The 27,257-nt window shown below is 43.2% G+C and overlaps 1 protein-coding gene across 6 annotated transcripts in view; it reads right to left on the bottom strand.

Annotated features, from left to right (window-relative positions):
* Positions 1 to 238: 238 nt before the first annotated feature.
* The window catches only part of B3GLCT (beta 3-glucosyltransferase), a 123,982-nt gene continuing 96,963 nt past the window's right edge, over positions 239 to 27,257 (bottom strand). For 4 of the 6 annotated variants that reach the window (XM_066369301.1, XM_066369304.1, XM_066369303.1 and 1 more), the window contains 5 exons: positions 24,869 to 25,000; positions 22,015 to 22,114; positions 18,458 to 18,577; positions 13,207 to 13,351; positions 239 to 714 (listed from right to left, as the gene is read on the bottom strand). In XM_066369301.1, the coding sequence (XP_066225398.1) occupies positions 547 to 714; positions 13,207 to 13,351; positions 18,458 to 18,577; positions 22,015 to 22,114; positions 24,869 to 25,000 (665 nt within the window). In that variant the 3' untranslated portion in view covers positions 239 to 546. The remainder of the gene's footprint in view (positions 715 to 13,206; positions 13,352 to 18,457; positions 18,578 to 22,014; positions 22,115 to 24,868; positions 25,001 to 27,257) is intronic. The other 2 variants (XM_066369302.1, XM_066369305.1) reach the window with 1 other exon arrangement.

Genomic DNA, 27,257 nt, shown 5'->3' with positions numbered 1-27,257 from the left:
CATACTTAGTATGGCATTTTTCCCGCCATGTGACCAAGAAATGATCTTCATCATCAACAATACAGTTAAAAAGTTCATACCATTGTAATAGCTATGTCAATCAACGTTCTCTCTCTCCACACACGCACACATGCTCACGCACACGCGCACATGCACATTGAATGCTAGACAGTCACATTTCTCCAGTCTCAAGCCCAACAAAAATCTTCATTATAACAAAGAGAAGGAACAGGAAGGAGACTTCTGATGCCATTTATTCTCCCACGACAGTAATAAAGCTGCTGTGTCACAGCCTGAAAATCACACAGGGATCATTGTATAATACAATAATGCAGAATGCAAAAGCAAATGATTTTTCGCAGAAAAAAAAATCTGTTTCCCCCATGACTACCGTACCTCCCCTCTCAAACAATATCTAATACAGGATTTCATCAGAAGTCGGGAAGCTTCTAAAGCCACATGGCACGCACAAACAACACAATGATGGCGGGGCCGCCATCTTCAGAGTCTGTTTCCTGTTCAGAACTTGCACCTAGGCCCCTGGCTTTATAACTCATCCTTAAAGGTTTTCTGTGTCTCTGGCCTGGCTCTGTCTTCCTCACTGGGTGCCAACCACATGGCATACACCTTCACTGGGTCAATGTTCCAATGTTTGTGGAAGGAAATGGGAACCTGGTGAGAAAGGTAGTCCTCGGGATAATCGATGGGCCGGGCCTGCAGGAAGAAAAGAAAATTATACTCACTCATTCATTAAGAACAATTTGCTCCAGAATAGCATGTGAATGTAAGAAGCGACTAAGTTCCTTCAATATCTGTTATCAGTTATGGGAATCTAAAGCAAGAAGAAAAAGTTATCCCACTAAAACCTTTCCTTTCCCTATGGCTTTTTTAGTTACTTTAATGTCCCAAATACATGGCTCTTTTGCTCCTCTGTCCCACAGTCATGGGTCTGAGAGATTCCTCAACCACAGTTAATGACAATAACAAGGCTTCCATGGTAAGTCATTTCAGTTACTATTATGGCTTCTGAAAACAGCAGAAAAAATGACTTCCCAGTTCGTCTAATGGACCTTTGGCCATCTGGGCTTTGTGGGGCAGGGCATGGCACGCTCAGGTCCCCTTTCCTGTCTCCTGCTGACTCACATTGTGAATGCGTGTGTTCTTCAGTGGAGGAATGGGGCTAACTAACCGGCTCTCCTCTGACCTGAATATCTTGTGTGAATGGACATTTTGCATAACCCAAAATGGTTTATAAGAATCTAAAAAGTTTTTGCATTATCCTTTCAAAATTCTCTCAACTTAAGAAGTGAAATTTGCAAAGAATCAGATTGATCAACAAGACTAAGTAACTTACAGGGCTTGGAAGGAAACTGACATCAGGCTCTACTTTGTTTGCTCTAAACAGGCATCCATCTTCTCTCAGTGCTCATCTCATGTGTAAATTTACTGACCACCTGAATTATGTAGTAACCCACTGGGTTATCAGAGTCTCAACTTCAGTAAAACTAGAAATGATATTGGCCCTTGATGGTTGGCTCAGCGGTAGTGCTGACCTGGCATGTGGAAATCCCGGGTTCAATTCCCAGTCAGGACACACAGGATAAACGACCATCTGCTTCTTAACCCCTCCCCCACCCCCAACCCTTCTCTCTCTTCTCTTCCCGCAGCCATAGCTCCAATGATTCAAGCAAGTTGGCCCTAGGCCCTGAGGATGGCTCCATGGCCTTGCCTTAGGCACTGAAATGGCTCAAGCAATGGAACAGCGTCCTTAGGTGGGCAGAGCATTGCTCTGTAGGGGGCTTGCCAGGTGAAACCTGGTTGGGGCATATGCAAGTGTCTGTCTCTCTGCCTCCCTGGCTACCTGCCTCTCACTTAACAAAAAAAAAAAAAAAAAAAAAAGAAAAGAAAAAAGAAAAGAAATGATACGTTAGATATGTGATAAGGTACCAAAGAACTGTAAAACTTAGTACTGGCAATGCCATTTTAAACAGGAAAAGTCAGGCTTCTTGCCCCCTTCTTTCTTTAGAGAATGGAGAGAGAAGAATGTGGGAGCTTCCTCACTTACAAGAACAACTGGGTTATCTAGTTTAACTATAGTTCTCTGAAAGAATAAAGGTTATCTGAAGAACTTTCTTTCCCTTTCAATAAGAGACAATATTGACATATCCTACACTGACTTTAACTCTTCCTCCCTTCCTGGAGTCCCGAGAGTAACATATACCTGTAGTCAAAGGAATGGGAGGTAGACACTAAAAGATTTGTGAATGTCTTTGATATGTAAAACAACATCACTATTGTGTTACCTTATAAGTTTTAATATGTAGGAATGTTTTTTATAGATCCTATAGAAGAATAAGTTTGTTAATAATTATTGTATCATGCTCCCCCTCCCTTTCCCCCAACCTATCTATATGTGATCAAGTCTATATAATGAGCTGTAGAGCTATTTTGCACACACACGATTTGGGTTAGCTATACCCCATGTAAGTCATATGCAGCCGGCTTATTAATAAATCTCCTCCTAAAAATTCTTCTGTATCCTGCTGTGATGTTTCTATATAACCTGTGGAATTAAGATATGCTCCTTTACAGCATTTGGGGGCTCATCCGGGATGGTGTTCAGTGTCACCAGGCAGAGACACCCAGACGAGGCCGGCCTCTCCAGAGGGTTGCCTGACCACCCTGAATCTTGAGGAGGGGTGCCTCCTGAGACGTTCCAGGGCTGCTGTTTTCCTGTGGGGCTCAGACAACTCCTCAGCAGACACACTCGGTCCCCAAATTCGACGTTTCGGCAGAGAAATCGAGGAGTGTAAAATTCTGACCTCTGGAGGTAAGTGAGGCAAATCTTTTGCTTTACTGAATTCTAGCTTTTCTGTTTGTGACTAGTCAATATGAAACTATTGAGCAAGGATCAGATGTGATCTAACGCAATAGGCTCTCCAAGACCGAGATGTTGGTGGAGAGTTTGAGTCCTGCCTCAGGCTTTTCTGGGACACATTTATTTGTGCTCTCAGGAAAAGACATTAGTGGGGACATTTGTTTGTGTTCTAGGAAGACATTAGTGGGGACTGAGTTAATCAGTCCTGCCTCGGACTTCCAGGGACACCTTTGTGCTATCTGTCCATTTCAAGAGCTCATTCTTTGCTTTTATTGTTTCTGTCTAAAACCCCTGAGTGATTGGGTGTGAGTGGGGATCTCTGGTGCCTGAGCCTAAGCTCCCATAAGGGACGTGGCCAGGTGAGCACCTGAGAGGCCCCTGCCAGGGAATCCCTTTCTTTGTCTGTTGAACTGTGTGCCTAAAAGTCAAGTGTAAATGTAAATACTAAATTGTCTGTTTTGTAAGTTCTCTCTGTTTTTCAGGAAAAACTGTGGTGTAATTTGAATTGAAAATTTCTGGCTTAAAACCAGAGGGCAAAAGTATAAAAGAAAATTTGTAAACTTCATATGGTTTAGTGGCTGTCCGCTGGAGCCTGCAAATTATAAAACTAGCAAAATTCATAGAAGTATTAAAAATTCTTCAATGGTGAACTGTCTGTACTGTAGATTCTCTTTGTTAGTCAAAAAAATTTCTCATGACATTTCGTGGTATGGGCCTCTTTCCCCGGACACACTAAATCTCTTTCTTGGATCCAAGACCTCTGGCTTCAGGACACAATGTATGACTTCTCCCCTGAAGCAACTGTCCTCTTCTGCTGACTCCTGTCTCTGCTCTTGTGTGATGATTGACACCTCTAGAGTTGAACATCCTTTACTCTAAGTGCTAGTTATTATCTGTCTTATCTTTCTTGCCTTTTTATTGATGTGCTGATTCCTGTATCCTCCCGGACAGTTTCAATTTTGTAGATCAGTGCCCCAGACATTAAATATGGGAGGAGGGCCCAGTACACAAAAGACCCCCTTTAGGTTGTCTCCTAAAGCACTTTCAAGAAGCCTATGGAGACAACCGTGGGTATGGAATTAAATGGTCAAAAGGAAGACTTCGCACTCTCTCTGAATCAGAATGGCCCACCTTTGGGGTTGGATGGCCATCAGCTGGGACTTTTTATCCCTGGCTGGTAAGGGCAGTCTGGAATATCATGACAGGGGATCCAGGCTACCCTGATCAGTTCCCCTACATTGATCAATGGCTAAACTTAACAATGAACCCGCCACAATGGCTAAAAGCATGCTCAATACAGAAAGGGTGCCACGTCTTCCTAGTCCAGCTGGATTTACATCTAGGACAAAAAGGGGATTTGAGAAAAAGGACTAGGACTCCACTAGGAAAGAATCAGTGTGCATATTGTAAAGAGGAAGGGGCCCTGGCCGGTTGGCTCAGTGGTAGAGCGTTGGCCTGGCGTGCGGGGGACCCGGGTTCGATTCCCAGCCAGGGCACACAGGAGAAGCGCCCATCTGCTTCTCCACCCCCACCCCCTCCTTCCTCTCTGTCTCTCTCTTCCCCTCCCGCAGCCAAGGCTCCATTGGAGCAGATATGGCCCGGGCGCTGGGGATGGCTCCTTTGTCTCTGCCCCAGGCGCTAGAGTGGCTCTGGTCGCAGCATGGCGATGCCCTGGAGGGGCAGAGCATCGCCCCCTGGTGGGCAGAGCATCGCCCCTGGTGGGCGTGCCGGGTGGATCCCGGTCGGGCGCATGTGGGAGTCTGTCTGACTGTCTCTCCCCGTTTCCAGCTTCAGAAAAAAAAAAAAGAGGAAGGGCATTGGAAAAGTAAATGCCTCAAATTACAAGCAGCCAAGGCAAGTTCTAAGGTTTTGAACCTTGAGGACTGACGGGGTCAAGGCTCCTTTTCATTGAACCCCCGGGAGCCTATAGTAACAGCAGAAATAGAGGGGAGGGCTGAGGATGCGCTCCAGGAAATGTTTCTTCAGCCTCTGGGGGCGAAGGGCTGGCAAGTGAGTGGTTTGGGCGAGGGGAGAGCGGGAGGCCAGGCCGGGATGCGCTGTGTGTGGAGCCGTGGGGGAGGGTGCTGGAGTAAGGTGGCAGGGACGACTAAGGGTGGGAAAAGTAGGGGCAGCCAGACTGCAGCTGGCTGCACAAAAAGTGGCAGAGAAAAGAAAAAAAATGTTTTCTGTTAGAAATGTATATGCTATTTCAAGAGGTTTTTGTTAATTCTCCTTTTTATTTGCTGTTTCATAGTGCTGTGATGTTGAAATCTTGGTTTAAATATTAGAAAATATATAATAATTATTAATGTAATGATTATTAATGATATCTTTTTATATGGTATGTAAATGTTCAGCTTATTATCATTTTCGAAACAGTATTGTTCAATGTTAGGTCACCAAACCCAGAGTGAAAAATATTACTATTGATGGGCTAACAGTAGAATTCTCAACATAATAGGTGAAAAAAAAATAGAAAATAGATGACTAATTGTGGTAGTAAGAAAAATTTAAGTTTTGAGCCCAGATTTAAAGGGCTAAATAAAGGATGTGAACAGAAATCTGTTTCTCTTGAGCGTTTTAGACATTATCTGTTAAGGTGCGTAAAGTTACAGCATAGATAAGGTATGTTTTCTTGGAATGTAGAAGGAATTTGTGATTAAGTAAAATATAAGATTTATTTTATGAAATATTGGTAATTTCAGTTGGTGTTTTGTTTTTTTGTTTTTTGGGTTTTTTTTTTGTATTTCTCCGAAGCTGGAAACGGGGAGGCAGTCAGACAGATTCCCGCATGTGCCCCACCGGGATCCACCCGGCATGCCCACCAGGGGGCGATGCTCTGCCCATCTTGGGGCGTCGCTCTGCCGCAATCAGAGCCATTCTAGCGCCTGAGGCAGAGGCCACAGAGCCATCCTCAGCGCCCGGGCAAACTCTGCTCCAATGAAGCCTTGGCTGCGGGAGGGGAAGAGAGAGACAGAGAGGAAGGAGAGGGAGAGGGGTGGAGAAGCAGATGGGCGCTTCTCCTGTGTGCCCTGGCTGGGAATCGAACCCAGGACTCCTGCACGCCAGGCCGACGCTCTACCACTGAGCCAACCGGCCAGGGCTCAGTTGGTGTTTTTAACTAGATCTTTAGAAATTGAGGCATAGATGTAATAGGAAATAGTTTAAATTCTTTTTTCCAAGTGACCTATAGAATTAGAAAGCTCAGAATCCCCTTTCTCGGGGAAGCCTCAAGCCCTAACAGGACTGTTAGAATCTGTACTGTACATACGCTGCCCCACTTAGGACAACCAAGACCACCTCAAGAAAATGGTTTTGGCCCTGGCTGGTTGGCTCAGTGGTAGAGCGTCAGCCTGGCGTGCAGGAGTCCCAGGTTCGATTCCCGGCCAGGGCACACAGGAGAAGCGCCCATCTGCTTCTCCACCCCTTCCCCTCTCCTTCCTCTCTGTCTCTCTCTTCCCCTCCCGCAGCCAAGGCTCCATTGGAGCAAAGTTGGCCCAGGCGCTGAGGATGGCTCTATGGCCTCTACCTCAGGCGCTAGAATGGCTCTGGTTGCAACAGAGTGACGCCCCAGATGGGCAGAGCATCTCCCCCTGGTGGGCGTGCAGGGTGGATCCCGGTCGGGCGCATGCGGGAGTCTGTCTGACTGCCTCCCCATTTCCAACCTCAGAAAAATACAAAAAAAAAAAAAAAAGAAAATGTTTCTGGTTGCCTGGCCTAAGAGGAATCCTAACAGCCAAGCAAGTGAGGAAATTTTGGACACTTTCCACCAGTTTCTGTTAGCCAGGATCAGGGAAGATACTGAGGCAGTCAGCTTAGCCTTTATTATAGCAATCAGCTCTAGAAATTAGAAAGGAAATGTATTATAAGTTTAAAAACAAAGATAGCATCATCAGCTGCTAAAAAATAAGTAAATAAAACTAAGCATTTCTGAAGACATTGCTCCATCCTCACTCTCATAACTCTGGCCCCTAAGATGGCTGGTTAGCCAAAGATGGGTAATATTCCTGCAGGCAGGAACAACCTAAGACAGGCACAGTTGAAGAGGGGCCATCAGGAGAAGGCTTAAGAACTAACAAAGGTGAGGCTCAAACCCTCACCCCAACAATGCAGGATCCTGCTCTCCTAAAACAGTGGCCATCGTCCACTGTCCAGGGCACCAAAAGAGGGGGACTCCCTAGAAACTCAAGAAAAACCAAGCAGCTGATGATACTACGAATAAGGTAGCCCTAAAACCAGTGGTGTTTTTAGGAAATTTTAGTGACTTTACTAGAACGCTTGTTACCAAAGGTTTATTCTCAACCAATTAGAAAAAGATTTTGCCAGCAGGAAAGGGATAATTAAGAATAAGAAATAATTTAAAAAGCCAGACTTAGAATCTATTGCAGAAGGCATAATGTCTGAGTGTTTAGTCTGTGCCCAAATAAATACTAAGCAAAGTAAAGAAATTATAAAGAGAAACAGGGAGAGAGGAACTTTCCCAGAACTAGATTTTACTAAAATAATTGACAATTAGGTAGAAGCTTTTCCTACTAGAAATGAGACTGCAGTAACAGTTGTTAAGAAATTGCTATATGAAATTCTTTCCAGATTTAGCTTGCCCATTCTAATGATGGGTCTGCATTTGTATTCAAGATCTCACGGCTAGTGGGAAAGGTATTCAATATTAATTATAAATTAATTAAAAATTACATTGTGCTACAGGCCCCAAAGTTCAGAGCAGGTAGAACACATGAATCAAATTGTAAAGGAAATTTTAACCAAATTTGTTTTTAAAAACTGGTGAAAAGCGGCCCTCTTTAGGGCAAGGTGCACCTCCTCTTGCCCCTCCAGCACTGACTGTCTTCTCTTCAATCTGGTGTGGGCTCCTTCTGGTGCATCCCTCAGCGCTCCCTTTCCTGGCACCTGCTCCCCGGGTTATTAATATCTGGCGCGGGCACGAGGCCTCAGTGCATTCCTAACCGGCAGCTGGGCAGGCAGTGGCGATGACTAGGACCCTGTCGTACAGAGCTCAGCCCTCTTTTGTTTGCTCAGTACAGAGCAAGGTGAAGCTTTTGCAGAAGTGTGGTTGCGGGAGCTCAACACACTGAGTGGTGACCGAGGACAAGCTTGTCACCCACAGATGCCCCTGTCGCAGCACACCCCAGCCTCAAGTCCAGCGTTTTGCAGCAGAGATGGCCGAGCCCAGAGCCTGCAAGCAGATCCCCTGTGCTAGCTATGACAGGCAGCCCTGTGCCCAAACCATCCAGCTGCCCCAACACATCCCTCAACAGCTTGTGGGACAGCCTGACGGAACCCAGCTCCCTGGAGGACCTGGTGGCCATGGGTGCCATTGGAGCAGTGTTCTAGGTCACGGGCATGGTGAGTGTGGTGGGCAACGTGTACACAGTAGTTGTGTGCTGCTTCCTGTGCACCTCAGCCTCCATGTACATCTATATTGTCAACCTGGCGCTGGACGACCTGCTCTACCTGCTCAGCATCCCTTTCATTGTGACCACCTACATCACCAAGGACTGACTCCCATGTGGGCGGGTCCACACACCGTGATCCTGACCACTCCCACTGCTGCCAAGGTAGAAGGCATACCCGCCTGGGTCCACCACAGCCAGTTGAAGCCTGCAGTCCCAGCAGAGACACCCTCGTGGACAGCGGAGGCTGACCCCACCAACCCTTGTAAATTGACCCTGAGAAAGATGGCATGTCCTGCTCCAGCCACAACTGGAAGCTGGTTGGTCTATGCGCAGCTAATGCCTAAAAGAAGTCACTAAGGACCTCCTTTTAATTAGACTTTGGGGAAGAAGGAAAACTGAGGTAAAAGAAAGCCAGAACAAGTTGTCTTAAGGTTTGATGCATGCACTGCTATGAGTCATACAGAAGGGAGATATAAGTCCCTTTGCTAGAAGGGAAGCCACAAGGTAAATGGAAAATATACATGTACTTATACTTAGCCTATGATTACTAGCTACTTAGAGGGAGGGTATCTCCAAAAGGATGTATACTTTAAACTAAAATTACTTATTGCCAGCTTCGTTGTCAGTAAAGGTTACGATTTTTATATATAAGTTGCAGAAGGTTTGTACAGATTGTAAGAAATTAATCAGTAACATTTGTTTCTTCAGTAGACTGTATTACTATTAATGAAAACATCAAGTCTACCTGTTAAATGTTATAGGCTAATATTCCTACTCAACAGCCTCATGCACCTCATTAAAATGAGTCAAGGACTTGACTCAGGATATAAAACCAGTGGGGAATGTGATAAGGTACCAGAGAACTGTGAAACTTAGTATTGGCAATGCCATTTTAAAGAGGAAAAGCCAGGCTTCTTGCCCCCTCCTTTCTTTAGAGAATGCAGGGAGGAGGATGTGGGAGCTTCCTGGCTTACAAGGACAACTGGGTTATCTAGTTTAACTATAGTTCTCTGAAAGAATAAAGGTTATCTGAAGAACTTTTTTCCCTTTCAGTAAGACAATATTGACATATCCTACACTGACTTTAACTCTTCCTCCCTTCCTGGAGTTCTGAGAGTAACATATACCTCTAGACAAAGGAATGGGAGGTAGACACTAAAAGATTTGTGAATATCTTTGATATGTAAAACATCATCACTATTGTGTTACCTTGTAAGTTTTAATATGTAGGAATGTTTTTTATAGATCCTATAGAAGAATGTTATAAGCTTGTTAATAATTAATTATTGTATCATGCTCCCCCTCCTTTTCCCCCAACCTATATGTGATCAAGTCTATATAATGAGCTGCAGGGCTATTTTGCGCACACACGAGTTGGGTTAGCTATACCCCCTGTACGTCATATGCAGCCGGTTTATTAATAAATCTTCTCCTAAAAATTCTTCTGTATCCTGCCTTGGTGTCTCTACATAACCTGCGGAATTAAGGTATGCTACTTTACAACAGGTAAACAAATGAGGTGGTTTTTTTTGTTTTTTTTTTTACTTTTTATTAATTTTTTTAGAGAGTAGAGAGAGTGAGAGAGAGAGAGAGAGAAGGCAAGCCCAGGGTTTTGAACTGGTGACCTCAGCATTCCAGGTCGACGCTTTATCCACTGCGCCACCACAGGTCAGGCAACAAATGTTTTTTAAGTTTGCTCCCTTGTATTGAGGCAGTGCTGTGTATATAGTCTGTGGAAGGCTGCAGGTGCTTGCCCTCAGGGTGGCAGATTGCAAATTGCTGATTGCCTTCCTGCTTGGGAGGGGCCACTGTTTGTTATTGTTTGCTGGAGAAAGGGATTTTACCCTTAACCTGTTTTGCTGGGAGAGCAGAGAAAGAGTCCAAAGGGTGAGTCCGGGTTATGGAGCCAGAGACCAAGTCAGGGCTTGGGAGCCCTGATTTCCACCCAACCTGTTTGGCTGGGAGTGCTGAGACTTGTGGGGTCCTCAGATGGGAAAAAGGGAAGCGGTCTTCCCTGCCTGTTTGATCGTCTGCTGTTAGGAGACTTTAATAAACAGAATGGCCCACTATTTTCTGGCTCCACAGTTCCTTTACCGTCTGCCCGAATCCAATGTGAACCTGCATCTGCATGGCCATGGTGGCGGCTACAGGCCTTACAATACATTTTAAAAACAACTCTTCTCTAGGCTAGTATATATTTTATTACAGTCTGCTTAAACTTTTGATGAATAATTAAACTCTCAAAAATAGTTCACAGAATACCATCATTAAAATTTTATTTCATCCAGTCCTTGAAACAACCTAGCTAATACACTTTTCACTGTATCTGAGATTGTAACTTTAGGCCAGTAAAGGTACAGGTTTTGTTTGTTTCATACCAGGTTTGAGGATTTTAGCTGACAATTTTCATTTCGTCTCTCCCTCCCCAGATCAAGTCCACTCACTCTGACGACAAAGCTTCCTGGTGCCCTCTCCATCCAAGCCCAGACCCGTAAAGCTGGGGGACTTCAGGCAGAATGAGCTCGAAGGCCTCCGGCACTCCTGTTCTTCCCCCAAACTGCAGCACTTCTTCTGCAGAAAAGGCTTCTCAATGCTTTCAGTTTATTTCCAGAGTCTGGAAATGACTATTTTGGCAATTTTGTGGGCAGAGTTCACTGGCCATTGCACACTGCCATACCAAGCAGTGGCAAATAATTTTGGGAGAACAGAAAACCACAAGTTTTAGATACTGTTTTTTTACCAAAGGGATATATTAGAATAGACACTTCTTGATAGGCTCCCTTCTGAACCCATAATTTCATCATAACTTTCCCTGATGAAAAAGAGAAGGCAAGTGGCCCAGGAAACTGCATATGGGACTGCTTCACAACGTCCAACCTATTTCTAACTCATCAGGAATCCTAGATTTTCACTCTTTGCCTCATATCTCTTTCTCAACATGAACAGATACAGTGTTTGAATTAATATCCACACCTTACAAATGAGAAGTAATATACAAATCACAGCAAACTCTCTAAAAGGGGCTTAGGAATAGAAAGATATCACGGTACCTATTGGGAGGACAGGTGTGGGTCAAATAAGCTTGCAAATATGATGTATATGTTTGCTCGCTTATAGTTTGCTTTGAGTGTGGGGGACAGGCTGTAAGCAGGCAGGGTGGTTATAACCTAAGGCTTAGTTTTAAGACTAAGCTTTTCCCCACACCCTTGATTGTTGCATGATGTGGGGTGGTGCACTCTTATAAGAAATCCCATTTATGCCTTAGATAAGTGACTTTGTATCAGAGACTTTCTTATTTGTTTATTGGATTAAAGGTTTTGATTTCTACACTATAAAATGGGACAGACCAAGGGCTTTCTCTCTCTCTTGGTTCCTGAAATTAGCATTGCATAGGAGAGGCAGTCAAGATGGTGGAGTGCTAAAGGAGAAGCCAGTTTGTGCAGAGAAGAGGAGATGGGAAACAGAGGTGAATAAGGCTGGTGAGGTAGAAACTTTGATTCTAGGAATACTCGGACGAGTCAGTGGCTTTGGGAGCCCTGAGTGGAAAGGGAAGTGTTTTCCCACTGTGTGTATTTCTCACCTGCCAGGTGCAAGCTAGGATTAAATGTAATGACCTACCAGTTCTTGGCTCCATTGTTTCATTACCGTCTGTCCGAATCAAATGTGAACCTGCATGGGCCAGGTGGCTGTGATGGTGGCTGTGTCTACTGGCTTTACATTTTATGAATTGAGAAAAGGTTTAAAATTCATCATGTGAACTATAGAAATCAAGAGCTTTAAAATGTAAGAAACATACACATTTTTAAAAATTATCTTCAAATGACTTGCACTTAAGGAAATTTTCCTTCTCTCTTTTCTCCATCTCATTTTATTTACTCATGTATTCTTTTCCTGAGTGAAACAGGCTGTCATAAAAATCTAAGACGTCATATTAACAATGATAAAGTATTTTCCTCACACACCAGCAGTTTTAATCACCCTCCTTCCCAATGAGAAGAGAGCAAGAGAGAATGAGTGGTTTCTCTAGATCATCACAGCACAATACATAGATATAAATTGGGTAAGACTGCTCAAGGCTTTACAAGATGGAGACATACCTTCTGACTGGTATCAGGAAGAATTTTCTCATATCCTTATTCTTTTGGTTATCTCATATCCAGTTACTTATTATTAAAAAGCTTTGCATTTCTTGAGGAAGGGCACCGAATGGGTGTGGGCTATGCTACTTTTAGGGCACTATATCTGCTATTATTCTTACAGTATCAGAAGACACCACTGACCTGAGCCTTAAAACACTACTAAAAGTAATGCAGAAGAATTGTCTTTTCCAACCCCAAACTGCACAATGGCAAAGCCATTTGCATCAACCACCCCGGTAAACATCATCTTGTCTCTTCTTTTCTGTGACCTCCAGAATACATGCTTATTGACAGGTATAAAGTTTAGCCACTCAGTTTAATAGCAACCAACAGAAGGGTGGGGGGAGAAAGTCCAATAAAAAGGCAGCCAGTGGACAGTGTAAAGACAGAGGACACTGTAGAATTACATACGTTCGGTGGCCTACAGGCCAATATTAGGTCAGTTCTGTATATTTCCACATAGCATCTAAATAATTCTTAACTGCCATAAATTTTTAAACTCAAAACAAAACAAAAAGAACAGCTTTTTCCTGGCCCTACAGTAAAGGGTACTGATCAAACATCACTTCATTTTCTAGATGTTGCTGCCTTCCATCTTCATGCTGTCCATGGTACAGCTTCAACCTTCTGGACAAAGTGGTCAGTAAGAATGCCTGCAGAGGACGTGACTCTTAAGGCTCTTTTCAGAAGAGTATATGGGAAGGGCAAGAAGGAGAATCCTTCAGTGGGAAGAAATTATCCTTTCTCTCTGAGGAAGAAATAAAATACATATCCTTACCTGATGGAAGAGAGGGCTGTGTGTCACAGGGATTCCCAGACCACTGAAGCACATTCCCAGGACCATGTCATCGGGAGCATCATTACTGTAGCAACGACACTTACTGGCAAGAAGTCTCCTGATGGCCTCTCTGCTGAAGACCATGCTAGCGGGAAGTCAGGACAGACAAAGGGGTTAGAGCTGCTCCTTGCAACCATTAACCTGAATAAAGAAATATCATTCTGAGGCCACATTTCTGACAGAAAAGACACTGACATCAGCAGTGTTGCAAATTTAATATAAATTTGGGGGGAAATGTTTTTGTGCTTTCTGTGAACAGGTAGTTTTACTTCTTTTAATATTTCTCACTAATACTATGCCATGTTCTTTTTCCATATGCTATCCATTGGAGATTGAAATTGTCTTTAGTTCCAAAAATCTCAGTGAGATCAAAAACAGAATCTGCCCACACTCCCAGCAGGTAGATGGACACAGAAAAACTAGGTACCTCACACAGGCAATAGCCGATAACGAAATCAAATCTAATTGCAAAGCCATGCATTGTCCAAGTGACTTCAGTCTATAGAACCTTCCATAAGCTACTTTTGAGAAGGGGAGAAAAGAAAAAAAGGGAGGGAGGAAGGGAGACTGATCTGCCTCAAACAGGGCTCTGCTGGCACTCGACCTGACGTGCTGGCTGGTAGAGCTCACATCCACTCCTCCCTTCCCAGCGCCCCCCCCCCCAGCCATGCTGGCTTTGTCCCTACAGCAGGGCACAGTCCTGGGGGTGGCCACCTGCCTCGGGCTGCGGTGGTCTCTAGAACACAGGGGATGGTGGGCTGCCATAGGGTCCAACAGAACCCTGGCAGCGGGCTGCAGGGCAGCAAGGAGCCAATCCTGGGCCAGGCTCATAGGGAGCTTGATGTTGGCAGCAGCCAGCACAGCAGCCCACACACATGGGCTCCAAAAACCCTTAACTTCATGTGGCCCACTGTAATATTCCTAGCTTATTCTCTCCTATTCTATATTCTATTATTTTAAAGTGATGGCTATGATCCTTGGTTTTATAAGCCATTAGTTGATCCTGACTTGTTATTTAAAGGAACATGCTAACTCTTCAACTAGACCATCAGAAAAGTCTAGGTAATACTAGAAAAACCATTCACCATCGAGTCTGCCTCTTTTATTGAAGGTTGACATAAGACAATCACTCAGAATGTTTTTGAGTCTTTGTGAAAGTGCTATCAAAAGCAGACTAGTAGTATACTGGCCAGAGCTAGTTATGTAAGGTTAGTGCTCAGTATTCTGCATTTGCTTATTCAGTCATTCACTGCACCTTATAAAACAAGTGAGTCTTATGGTAGGGAGGGAGGATGTAACACAAACGAGACACAAGTGCTGCCTTCAAATAATTCATAACTTAGGTAGAAAACAAAAAAGTAAACAGGCAATTAAATGATGGTGATTTGCATAACATGCCATGAAAGCCCATTAGAAAGGCGTCAACCTAGATTTGAGAGGCTAGGCCAGGCTGAAGGCTTCTGGGAATAAATAGATGGCTATATGGAGTCCAAAAGAATGAGAAGGATTAGCCAGGCAACAGAGGCAGAAAGTTGGGGTGGCAGAACAATGCTTTGTAGAGACCAGAGGATGCCATATCTTTGGTAGAAATGGAAAAAGCAGTGCCTCTGAAGGACAGATCAAGTCAGCATGGACTCTTGAAGCCAGAGGGTACTGATGAATGAGGCCTCTGCCCATATCACAGAGGCCTGCTAGCCTTGATGTGAAATGTGGAGGCAATGAGAGGTTATAAAAGGATATAAAACACTTTCACTCCTGTAGCTAGCAAAGACAAAAATCATATTAACCTAAGGAATTTTTGAAGAGATGGAGGATAGGAAGCCTAGATGAACTAATTCCTAGAAACAAACTTCCAAGGAGGAGAGCAAGAGATGGCCGCTTTCAGGGGCAATGGGCCTGGGTCAGGAGGGTGCAGAAAAGACCTGTGTTGGGCAAACCGATGTGTTTCAAGTGTGGAAGAAGTGAATTAGGTTTGCTCCCTTGTATTTTGCATTGTATTGGAGCAGCACCATATGTGTACAGTCTGCAGGTGCTTGCCCTCAGGGCGGCAGATTGTAAATTGCAGTTGCCTTTCTGCTTGGGAGGGGCGATTGTTTGTTATCACTTGCTGGAGAAGGGGTTTTATTCCCCAGATGGTTTTGGCTGGAGAGGAGTGCAGAGAGAAAGCAGAAAGAAAGAGAAAGAGAGAGAGAGAGAGAGAGAGAGAGAGAGAGAGAGAGAGAGAGTGTGTACAAGCTGAGGCTGGTGGGGGCTTGTGAGTCCGGGACAGTCCAGAGAATGAGTCAGGGCTTTGGGAGCCCTGAGTGAGAGGGAAGTGGTCTTCTCCACCTATTTGCTTGTATGCCATTACGAGACTCTAATAAATGGAATGGCCCACCATTTTCTGGCTCCACTGTTTCTTTACCATCTGCTCAAATCCAGAGAGAACCTGCATGGCCATGGCAGCAGCCACTGGCTTTACAACCTGCCATAGACTCTGGCCCCAACCGAGGCAGTGGCCTCAGGTGACCAGAGGGCTATGGAGTTGGCAAATTCAAGGTGATGAAAATGAGGCCTTATCTAGTTGAAGTCTGGAGGTTCATCTCCTAGTCTTAGAGGCCAAAAGTAAAAAAGGGGCCACACTTTTGGGGGTAAAAAAATTCAAAGCAATGGGAAGCCAGTGGAGGCCTCCGAGTAGGGGAGGATGAAGAGCAGATACGCTTTGAGAAAGGTCTCTGGCTACAGCATGGACAGCAGCATGGAGAAGCAGGAAGACCAAGAGGCTGTTGCCGGAACCCACTGTGCAGATGCTGGGGACGTAGACTAGAAGGGTGGAGGTGCAGACAGAGAAAAGCACTCACAGAAGAGATAGGACATCAAAGCAACATGATTTAGGGGCATAAAGAAAAGGAAAGTACAATCTGACTCCCAGGTTTCTGGGGTAGAAACTGGTACAGGCTGATGTCTCCCCTGGAAGGGAAGGGCCACTGGATAAACATAAAAACAGGGGCTCAGGTCTGAAACAAGGAGGTCAGTATGGGAGGCATTGATTTAATGTGTCTGCGAATCATCCCAGTGGAGATGTCCTTTGATAAGTGGACATTCAAATCAAGAGGTCAAGAGCGAGTTCCCGGCCGGGGACAAAAATTGGGGTGTACTCGGCATACAGCCATGGGAGCGAGTGAGATCAGTGAGTGAATGAGAAAAGATGCTAGAAAAAAAACATTTAAAGGATGGATAAAAGGCACTGCGCAGGTCTGAGCAGAAAGACAGGAATAAACACCACCAGGGTTTCTAGGCAGTGAGAGGAAGGAGGGCTTCCAGGGGCAACGGTCAGCTCCATCAAAGGCCGCTCAGAGCCCAAGACAGAGAATGCATGGACCCTTGGATTTGGCTGATGGGTCACTCTAAGAAGGCAGATCAGGGAGAAGGCCAGAGGCTCTGGGCCCAGGGCAGATGCAGGGCAGATGGCAGTGAAACCGAAGAAGCAGAGAAGTGATATTAGTAAATTCTTAAGATATTTTCAAGGGGAAAACGGAGATGGTGTAGTTGCAGGAAGAAGTTTTAAGATGGAAAAACTGTAGGTGTCAGAAAAGACAGTAGCAAGGTGAAAGTCTAACAGGTAGGAGGCCAAAGGTACCCCTTGGTGATTTAGCAGTGCCTGTCCCCACCCAACCCAGCGATGGCCTGTGAGCTGGAGGGAAGGGGCTGTGGCTCTCATTTGTATCCCCAGCACCAGGCCGGTGCCTGGCCCACAGTGACTTTTTGACCAAATGAACAACCAGCTGGAGCAGGGAAAGGCCATGTTGGTGTTTAACGGAAAGTCCAGCTTCAGAAGGCTTTCAGTGCCAGTCTCAGAAATAACAGTCAGATCCAACGGGCAGGAGACAACAAAAGAGTCCTCTTGCAGAAAGCATATAAAATAATCCCTTCTACGTTAAAAGTGCATCAACACCTTTGTGCTACTGAATACATAAACCCATATACAAACACCAGAGCCCCTTTCAAAAGTGGACATTTCTGGCTTAACGGACACATGCATTGATCCTTAATTGGCTCCAACACTTCAACCAGAAAACTAAATGCTTTACCTTAAGGCTGCAAAGAGCTTGAACATTTTTTTTATTGATTTAAATTTATTGTGTTTACATAGATTCTAGTGTTGCCCCAAATGTACCCCTCCTCCCCTGTATTCCCTTCAACATCTCCCTTGCCCCCCTTTGAACATTTTTTTTTAATGAAGAGGTCAGTATTCCTTGGCTTTAACTTTCAGGGTTTTTTCAAAGGCCTGCGCGGACCCCAAGTCCTACTGCTCAAGCCCTCAGGTAGATGCATGCCACTGCGGAACAAAGACCAGTCTTCCTGCCCAAGCTCAGCTGTCACTGGGAAAGAGCCACACCATGACCACATGGCACACACAACCAGCTAGACTTAACGGGGACAACTGGAGGTGGTTCTTGAGACCTGGCAGCAGGAACCACTCTCACCTTGGGCATTGCATGGTAAAAATATAAAGTCCTGGCCCTTCAGAAGTTTATAATCCAGTGCCTAGAATGTTGCTTAGCACGTAGTGGTCAGTCAACAAACTCCTGTTGGATGAATTTAAATGACTACAGTCGAGAACTAAGTTAAGAGTCTCCCTAAATACCCCAAGAAATTAGACTATAGAAACAACAGCAAAGACTAACTGCTTGATTGGTTTACCCATATAAATCAAATTAAAATCTTTCCCCATAAGAGATTTGGCATCAGATGCTTCATTTAAAAACATTTGATTTTAACTGTTACTTGAAACCTATAAATCCTATACAAATATCACTTAATTGCTTGAGTCTACATTTCTACACTACTCTGTTCCCAAATGAGATTTAAAAGTCTAGTCACTTATTTTCTGAAAATAAAATCTATATCCAACTTTTTTCTATTTAAACATACAATCAAAACTAATTGGCTACCCTGAAGCAAGTATTACTATGGAAACATTTCTGAAGAAACAGATTTTAAAATAAATACATTGGCATGTATTTTTATATTGTCTTAAAGGGGTGAAATATTCCTTAGTGTGGTTCTATTTATATTTAACAAACCGAATGTTCACTTCCCTATTACAGGAACAGCTACCATGTACAAAGCACTTAGCCATCAGCACAGATCCCACCGACCCAGAAGTGCAGCATGGAGACTCTGCAGAACCATGCTCATAGTTACTTACCCTCCTCCGCCCGTGATGTAGCTGTAGCCGCCAGTGCCCAGGCCATAGCCATAGCGCTCTCCCAGGAACACTGGTTCCCTGGACTCGTAGCAGCTCAGCAAGTGCTGGAGCCTGGAGATGCTAGAATTCCAAAGGGAATGTAAGCTGTGACTATTAATTCAGTAAATATTTTATGGTTACATTCAGATATGAAATTCAATATGAACTCATTCAGATATGAAATTCACCCAAGTTACAGAAGAGATATATTTATTTTAAAAGAAAAAAAAAGAACTAGCAAACACTGTATCTTATTGAAATCCAGAGAGAAACTAAGAAGCACAGGCCTTCTTTCCCCAGCTTTCACAAGTCCTTGGCAGCACGTGGCTGCCCAGTCAGGGTGGTATAGCCAGGTGAATACAAAACCCACTTGTTCCCCATAGAGTGTGAACTAATTGTCATATCTCCTCAGATGTACTCAGTGGGGGTTTTGTTTGTTTGTTTGTTTTTTAATTCTTGATGGCCAAGATAGGAACTTTTAGGGAACCAATGAGGGCCATGTCAGGTGGCTGGCGGGTGAGGAAGGGGACATAGCAAGCAAGCCTTCTAGGGAACCCTCCAATCATAACGCCAGCCAGGCTCAGCTTCCCTTGAGGAAGGCCCCGCTTCTCTGTGGTCTCTTCACATCCACTGGCTGACACCTCTGGCCCCAACACTTATGCGCCATGTGTCAGCAGTGACAGCTTACAAAGGATGATGAGAAGTTTGAAGCGCTGGTCAAAGAAATGCCTGCAACTACAGCTGTTGTACAGATGAAAAAATTTCATAGGAAAATGAAATCTAGACGTTACTTTTAAAGGCAATACAAAGATCGATGTTAAGAAAAGCTAGTTCTTCCATGTGCTAAAAACTTACACCACTTACTACTGCTTCAGAGTCCTTCCATTGTCTTCCAAACAAGAGCTTTCAAACTACACAGTCCTAGGCTCCCTCACAATAATCTGTTCCTTCAGAAAATCTTTTCCATGGTCAATAATTCTGTATTACATTTTCTTAATTGGCTAAATGTCAATGTTTCTCAAGCCTGTTATTCATCTCCAAGAGGTGGATATGATAAGCAAGCATTTCTCTAAATTATTCATTATGGATTCTGTTCTCACAGGACAGTATTAATATTTAAAAAAACTACAGTTCTAGTGTCTCAGTTTTTCTCTCTTTTCGGGTGAATGGGGGAAGGTGGGGTCATAAGAAAACAAAGTAGAGATACAGAAAAGGAGCTCACCTTTTCCGTCCATACTCATGCCGCTTACAAAATTACCCCAGCTCATAGAGCTGAGGCTGAAAGTGAAGAGAACAAATTTAATGTATTTAAAAAAAAAATCTCTTACTAGGGTAGAGCTGAAAGAATCTATAAGTCTGCTGACCAGGTTGATATCTGACTTAAGGCCAAGACCTCTGGTAATATTGATAGTTTCTGAATGACCAAAAACTGTTATCTTTGGAAACGAACCCGTTTTGGCACAAATGTTAAATATTCTAGACAGCTAATTTGGAATCAGTCTTGAGGAAGTCTTTTAATGAATGCTCCACAGGGGAAGGCCAGTAAGTGTGTGGATACTTGGAAAATGCTCAGTTATGGAGAATGAACCAGCAGGTCCCTAAGGAAACCACAGTCTCTGTTTGGTAAAAGGCACTGTAAAGGTCACAGCCCTCTGGGGCAAATGTGTATCTCCTAAATCAAAGGAGAAATTAAAAGTATTTCTCTTTCTCCTGAATATTGTAAAATGATCCATTCAAATCCTCAACCTTCAATTTCTGAGGTTGCCTTTAGTATCTCCTCTGGGTTTGTTCTCCTGATGACACTGACTATTTTCATAGTCAAAACGACATTTTAAAGCTAAAGTGAGTCTGAAAACGATCACATCCCTCATATGGCTAAAAACTGGAAATGTAGTAAATGCCAACCAATCTCCGATTCTATCCAAGTGGACTGACCCTAAATTTTGCAATTACTCAGCCTCATGACTTCAGAAAAGTTAAAAGTTCTCGGGGGCCAAGGATGATGTCAGAGTCTTAAAAGAAAAAAGGTAACAAGGTTCAAACTCAGAACCACATTGACGATATCACTGAGTAGTTAGATATCATTACTGGTAAATAGAAAAAAAAATCCCCACCAAATGAAGATGTGGCAAGACTTCCAGGAAGAGTAACTGTCTGAAGACAGACAGCAAGAGTGTTGCAGCTATGCTCCAGGAGACCCTGATGCTGAGGACTGGTGTGGAGGCGGCTACACGTGGTTCTGACACTCACAGTTGTGCTTGGGGTTCACTGTGCTTCTTGGATCTGTGGGTCTATCATTTTTATCAAATTTGGAAAATATTTCTTTAAATAGGTGTCATGTGCCCCATATCTTTGGGGGACTCCAACTGAATATATACAAGGTTACCTGGAATTATCCCACAGTTCTGAGCCACTCTGCTTACTTGTTCAAAATTATTTTTTATCTTCGTGTTTCATTTGGATAGTTACTGTCGCAGTGTTCCTAAGGTCAGTGGCACTTTAATCTGCAATGTCTAATTTGCTGTTAGTCCTGTCCAGTGGATTTTTCACTTCAATGTAGTTTCCATCTCTAGAAGTTTGGTTTCAGTTATATGTACACCTTCCACATCTCTTTTTTGAACACAAAGAATGAAATTATAATAACTATGTATTAGTGGCAACTTTATAACCTCTAATTCAAACACTGTATCATTTCTGGGACTTCTCTTTGTTACCGTGAATATTCCTGCCATGCTGTGTGTCTGGTAACTTTTGATTGGATGCCAGGCATTGTGAATCGTTTTGGGTGATGGATATTTTGGTATTTTTGTAAATCCTCTTGAGTTTTCTTCTCGGATATAAGCTCATTACTTGGAAACAGTTTGGTCTTTTGAAATCTTGCTTTTAAGGACTAGTGCAGTGATTAGTGTATGGTTAGCTATTTCCCACCATTAGAGCAAGACCGTCTAAGTGTTCTACCCGCCACCTGCCCTGTGATTGTCAGGTGCCATTCCTTCTCATCACTTTGGTTGGCTCTTCCCCAGCCTCCAGCAGTTTCCTCATATACGACGCTGATCGATCCTGAAGGGGTGCCTCCACAGAGCTCCTGTGCTCTCCTTCTGGGCAGCGCTGTCCCCTCCAGTGCTCTGTCCTCCAATCTCCAATGGCCTTAGTCTCCCTGACTCTCAGCTTCATCGCTTCAACTCAAGGAGTTGGCCAGGTGCCCCCTGGGTTCCCCTCCCTGAGCAGTGATTTAGATACTTTCACAGGGCAGCTAGCTGGGGCAGTCACGGGACTCATCTCATTTGTTTCCTGAGTCTCATCTACCATCTCCCTTTTTTTCCTAGTAGTCCAGTGTCTTAAAAACTCTCATTTCACATATTTTGTCTCATTTGGGGTTTGTTTCAGATGTCAGAGTAAATTCAGTTCTGTTATCCCATCTTGGGCAGATGCAGAAGTACCCACCATATGAATATATGTAAGCTATGAATATATATAAAATTTGAAACCATCTTGGGATAAGAATGACTATTACTTACCTTATTAACGTATCATCATCCACAATGACTAACCATGCTGTTTTGTCATTGCTGTGATTCAAAAATCTTTCCAAAATGGCAAATGTCTTTCCACAATGACCTAAAAAAGGGAAGATAAAAACTTACAATGAACTATTTTATTTAACACACATATAATTCATTTGAAAACATTTTTTTTTTAGTTTTTTAGTTTTAAAAGAAAAAGCTTAAATGTCAGCATGTATCTTAATAAGTTGAAATTTTAAAAATTAGCCTCTTCTCATTTTCACAGACATAGTTAACCAGGGGGAACTTTAGAAATTATGAAATCTAAGCCATTTATTTCACACATGAGGAAATGGAGACTAACGAGAGGAGGGGGTTATACAAGGTCACATAGCTAACTGGAGGCAGAGCTAGGATTTGCACCTTCACTCTAACAAATAAGAAAGTTGCATGCTGCATAGAAATTACAGTCTGACTGGTGGTGGTATAGTGGACAGAGCATCGACCTGGGATCCAGGTTCAAAACCCCGAGGTCGCCAGCTTGAGTGGGCTCATCCAGCTTGACTGTACGCTCAGCAGCTTGAGTGTAGGTTTGCCAGCTTGAACATGGCATCACATCAAGCCATGGTCATTGGCTTGAGCCCAAGGGTCTCTGGCTTGAAGTCCAAGGTTGCTGGCATGAGCAAGGGGTCAATGGCTTGGCTTGAGTCTCTCAGTCAAGGCACGTATCAGAAGCAATCAATGAACAACTAAAAGTGATGCAACTACAAGTTGATGCTTCTCAGCTCTCTCCCTTCCTGTCTGTCTGTCTCTCTCTTGTAAAAAAGGGAGAGGAGAAGAGAGGGGAGAGGAGGGGACGGGAGGGGAGGGGAGGAAAGGAGGGAGGAAGGGGGGAGGAAAGAAGGAAGGAAGGAAGGAAGGAAGGAAGGAAGGAAGGAAGGAAGGAAGGAAGGAAGGAAGGAAGGGAGGGAGGGAGGGAGGGAGGGAGGGAGGGAGGGAGGGAGGGAGGGAGGGAGGGAGGGAGGAAGGAAGGAAGGAAAAAAATTATGAAGTCTGGCATCTGTCCTTAGATATACTTATTCTGAAGTAACTGTTAGTTGCTTCACACCAAGTATCACACCACAGGGGGACAGTGGTACAAAAGTGGAACTCTATACCTTCATTAATTTTGTAAATACTTGCTAAGTTTTAAAATGTTGGACACTGTGGCAGGGTCTAGGCCATGTACTGGAGACACAATCTGAATGAGACAGTAACAGGCTTTGGGGTCACAAGATAACTGTCAGTGCCTTACTGGAAAATGCTGGGGCCATGATAAGAATAAAATGCTTGGTAAGAGCACAGGTTGATAAACAAAGATGCTCCTGGTGGCACAGTAGAGAACAAGCCCGTGCTAATTAATATTAAACCTCTCAATTTGACCTTTATTTTAGTTATTCTTGATCTCTTTCAGCATTTTTCACCATTATGGTATGCATTTTTAAAAGTCATCTCAAATTCCTTTTAAATCAAGTAGAATACAAACAAAAGAAAGAAGAATGTTGGGTGAAAAGTAAAATAAGAAACCTGTGGTGGCGCAGTGGATAAAAGCGTCGACCTGGAAATGCTGAGGTCGCCGGTTCGAAACCCAGGGCTTGCCTGGTCAAGGCACATATGGGAGTTGATGCTTCCAGCTCCTCCCCCCCTTCTCTCTCTCTAGCTCTCCTCTTTCTCTCCCTCTGTCTCTCCCTTTCCTCTCTAAAATGAATAAATAAATAAATAAAATTTAAAAAAAAAAAAAGAAATCTAAAAGGAATTTAAGAGTAAATAAATGATTGCGTAAGCCAAACTAAATAGGAGCTTAAAAGATAAAATTAACCAAATTTAAAAAAAAGAAAATTCATCTAAAATCATTTTTCCCAAATAGAAACAATCCCGGTAACACACTTCACTTTGTCAGAAGACCCAGTAACTACAGGCACAGCTCATCTGACTCTGCGGCACACTTATCAATCAAGGTATCATGAGCGATGTTACCATAAGATACCTGAGATAAATGACTAGAGAACTAGACAATTAACTTACTTCTTTACCATAAATGGATCTTGGAACCAGAAAACCAAAGAGAAACTGTGCTGGGAACACCGGATAAAAATAAAGATGAAGGAAGAGCACAGAAAGGGGGGGTGCCCTATTTCTGTGTCTTCAAATGAAACATGTTTCTAATAGAAAGTCTGTAATCTTTAGAAAAAATCTAGTGTGCTTCTAACAATTTACTAATTAAAATGTTAACATATATGGTTATATATGTTTATAAACATATATCATGGAGTTTGTACCACATACAACCAGTATGGAAGGGGGTTAAGTGCTCCTCAGCAAAACACATAGAACAGGCTTAGACCATGAGCTTCATGAGGACAGAAAGTGTCAGCTCATTGCCACTTCCCCTGGCGCCTAACAGTGGCTGCTATGGGGCAGCTGGAGAACATCCTAGCTGATTAAGTTGCTAAAATTAAATGAGAAGCTTTGGTGAGAAGATAATTATCATCTTATCATTCACTTTGAACACCCCATTTGGGCCATAATGAATTCTGAAGGTATGAAAAGTGTACTGTTAAATTTGATCATAACTGTCATGTGCTCAGGCAAATCAACATGGCTTACTAAAAACTTGTAACAGGGCTTGGTACTTACAATGCAATGCTTAATCTGAAAAAACCAGCCTATCTGCATGGGTCAAGATGTGGAAAGGGCAGGAAGAAAAAAGACTTGCATAATGAAAAATTCAGAGTATTTATAAAATATTTCACTTTATTAGTAGTGGAATTTACTATATTTGCAGAATGGACATTCTGAGTAAGAGGGGTGGTAAGAATGATGGACTCACCTCTGTCTGTATTAGGAATTCCCAGATCCACTGTAGGAATGGAATGTTCTGCGTAGTCACTGTAGTATTCAATGAGACTGGCCTGGCCTGCCCATGTCTGCTTTACAATCGGGACTGAAACAATGAGAGAAGCTACAGTCACTGGCACAACTATTCAGAGAAGCTTGGACTCTCAGGGGTTAGCACAATCCCCTGTAAAGAAAAAGAACTGTTAGTTGCTGTTTCTGAGGTATTCTAGACTTAAAGCTAGCTGGTCTACCCTGGGAAATGCCAGTGTCCGTCAGTAAGACCCTCGCCCAGAGCTGTTTTATTATGATCTAGAGCAGGGGTCCCCAAACTACGGCCCGCGGGCTGCATGCGGCCCCCTGAGGCCATTTATCCGGCCCCCGCCACACTTCCGGAAGGGGCACCTCTTTCATTGGTGGTCATTGAGAGGAGCACAGGATGCGATGCATCCTGGAGTACTGTATGTGGTGGTGCCGCAAAGTGCAGCGTTGCTTACGTACAATACTACTTCTGGTGACGCAGGATGCACGGTCACGGCTCCAGAAGCACGTCATATCACTTGTTACGGCTAGCAGTGACAAATATGGAACTGGACATTGACCATCTCATTAGCCAAAAGCAGGCCCATAGTTCCCATTGAAATATTGGTCAGTTTGTTGATTTAAATTTACTTGTTTTTTATTTTAAATATTGTATTTGTTCCCATTTTATTTTTTTACTTTAAAATAAGATATGTGCAGTATGCATAAGGATTTGTTCATAGTTTTTTTTTATAGTCTGGCCCTCCAATGGTCTGAGGGACAGTGAACTGGCCCCCTGTGTAAAACGTTTGGGGACCCCTGCTCTAGAGCCACGCACTTTCCACTCCTGGTGATAAATACACTTGTGTCCATAGAATGATAAACTTTCTGATTATATTGCTTTCTGTTTAAACGGTATATAATCAACAGTCTGATTATACTGTTGCATTAGAATTTATTTTAACTAATTATTCTCTTTTCCCAAAATTTAAATTCACAACTGTATCTTATAAAAGCTTTTTAGGGAGGTGGGAAATACAATTACTTGCAAGGATCAGAATATTCAATGTGGTTCTGACAGAGATTTTGTCTCTCTTACAATGAGAGGGGGTATCTTTTCAAACTACACTGTCCCCACCCAAAGATTCCAAAAGGACCACCCACCCCTATAAAGGGCATGACCCTTTCATTGGGACTCACTACATATAATGACTGATATTATTGGACTTTTGAAAAATGTGGAAGAAATAAGATCTTGAGAACTACTGTGGATTTGAAAACTCTATCATTAACAGATAAGTAATTTTAATACAATAAACACAAACAAAATACTTTCCTGGCTTTCTGTATTTTAAGGTGGGACGTTAAAAGGCAGCTCTGTTTCCACACCTGACATTGAATTCCACCTGATCAATATTTGATATTAATTCACTTGACTAAGTATCTGAGTAATTATTTTCTTCTGTGCTTTTTTAAAGTTATTGTCCATGCATCTCTAAGTTTTAAGGACAAGAAGGGACTTATGTTGTAGTTTTAATAGAAAAGATCTTCCCATTTAGATTGTATACCCTGTTAATTTAAGAATCTCAACTCTGATGGGGTAAATCTTTAGGCTGATATACTGAGACATTATCAGATATTTCCCTTTTTCCCAGCCCAAATAAAAATAAGTTATATGTAAAAACTGCCAATGCAATGCCAAATTTAAGTGTTTACCATGTAAATCAACAAACTCAGTCAAACTCAGACAGCCTTTGTATATAAAATGCAGAAGTGCACCATTTTGTAGTCCATTATTCACTCACTTTCAGAAAGAAAAAAACCTCTGAATTCTGGATATTTGTTATAATAATCTCCAAATTACCCATGCAGACCTACTAAATATTTTTATACATTAAAATATAACTTTTCTGAAATCATAAAAAAAAGGCAGATGAAAGATTTCTCCATGTAAAAACAAAGATGCAATAAACAACGATAAGGTTGCCATGGGAAAAAATTCCCAATTCCAGCACAAGAACCTTCACTTGGCCCATGCACAGGCAGTCGGCTTTGCACACACGAAGCAGAAGGACTTACCCCCGGACAGGTGCCCTGCAGCTTTGCAGCCACTAATTGTCCCTACTCTTGGGTGAAATGTCCCTCCTTCTGACAAACAGACCTGTTGTCTCAGTATGCAGGTCAATGAGATGGAAAGGTCACAGGGGTCTCCAAACTTTTTACACAGGGGGCCAGTTCACTGTCCCTCAGACCATTGGAGGGCTGCCAAATACAGTGGTCCTCTCACTGACCACCAATGAAAGAGGTGCCCCTTCCAGAAGTGCAGTGGGGGCTGGATAAATGGCCTCAGGGGGCCGCATTGC

Source organism: Saccopteryx leptura, chromosome 2 (assembly GCF_036850995.1).
Source record: "Saccopteryx leptura isolate mSacLep1 chromosome 2, mSacLep1_pri_phased_curated, whole genome shotgun sequence".
Classification (NCBI taxonomy): domain Eukaryota; kingdom Metazoa; phylum Chordata; class Mammalia; order Chiroptera; family Emballonuridae; genus Saccopteryx; species Saccopteryx leptura.
This window is presented reverse-complemented; position numbering and strand designations above follow the sequence as displayed.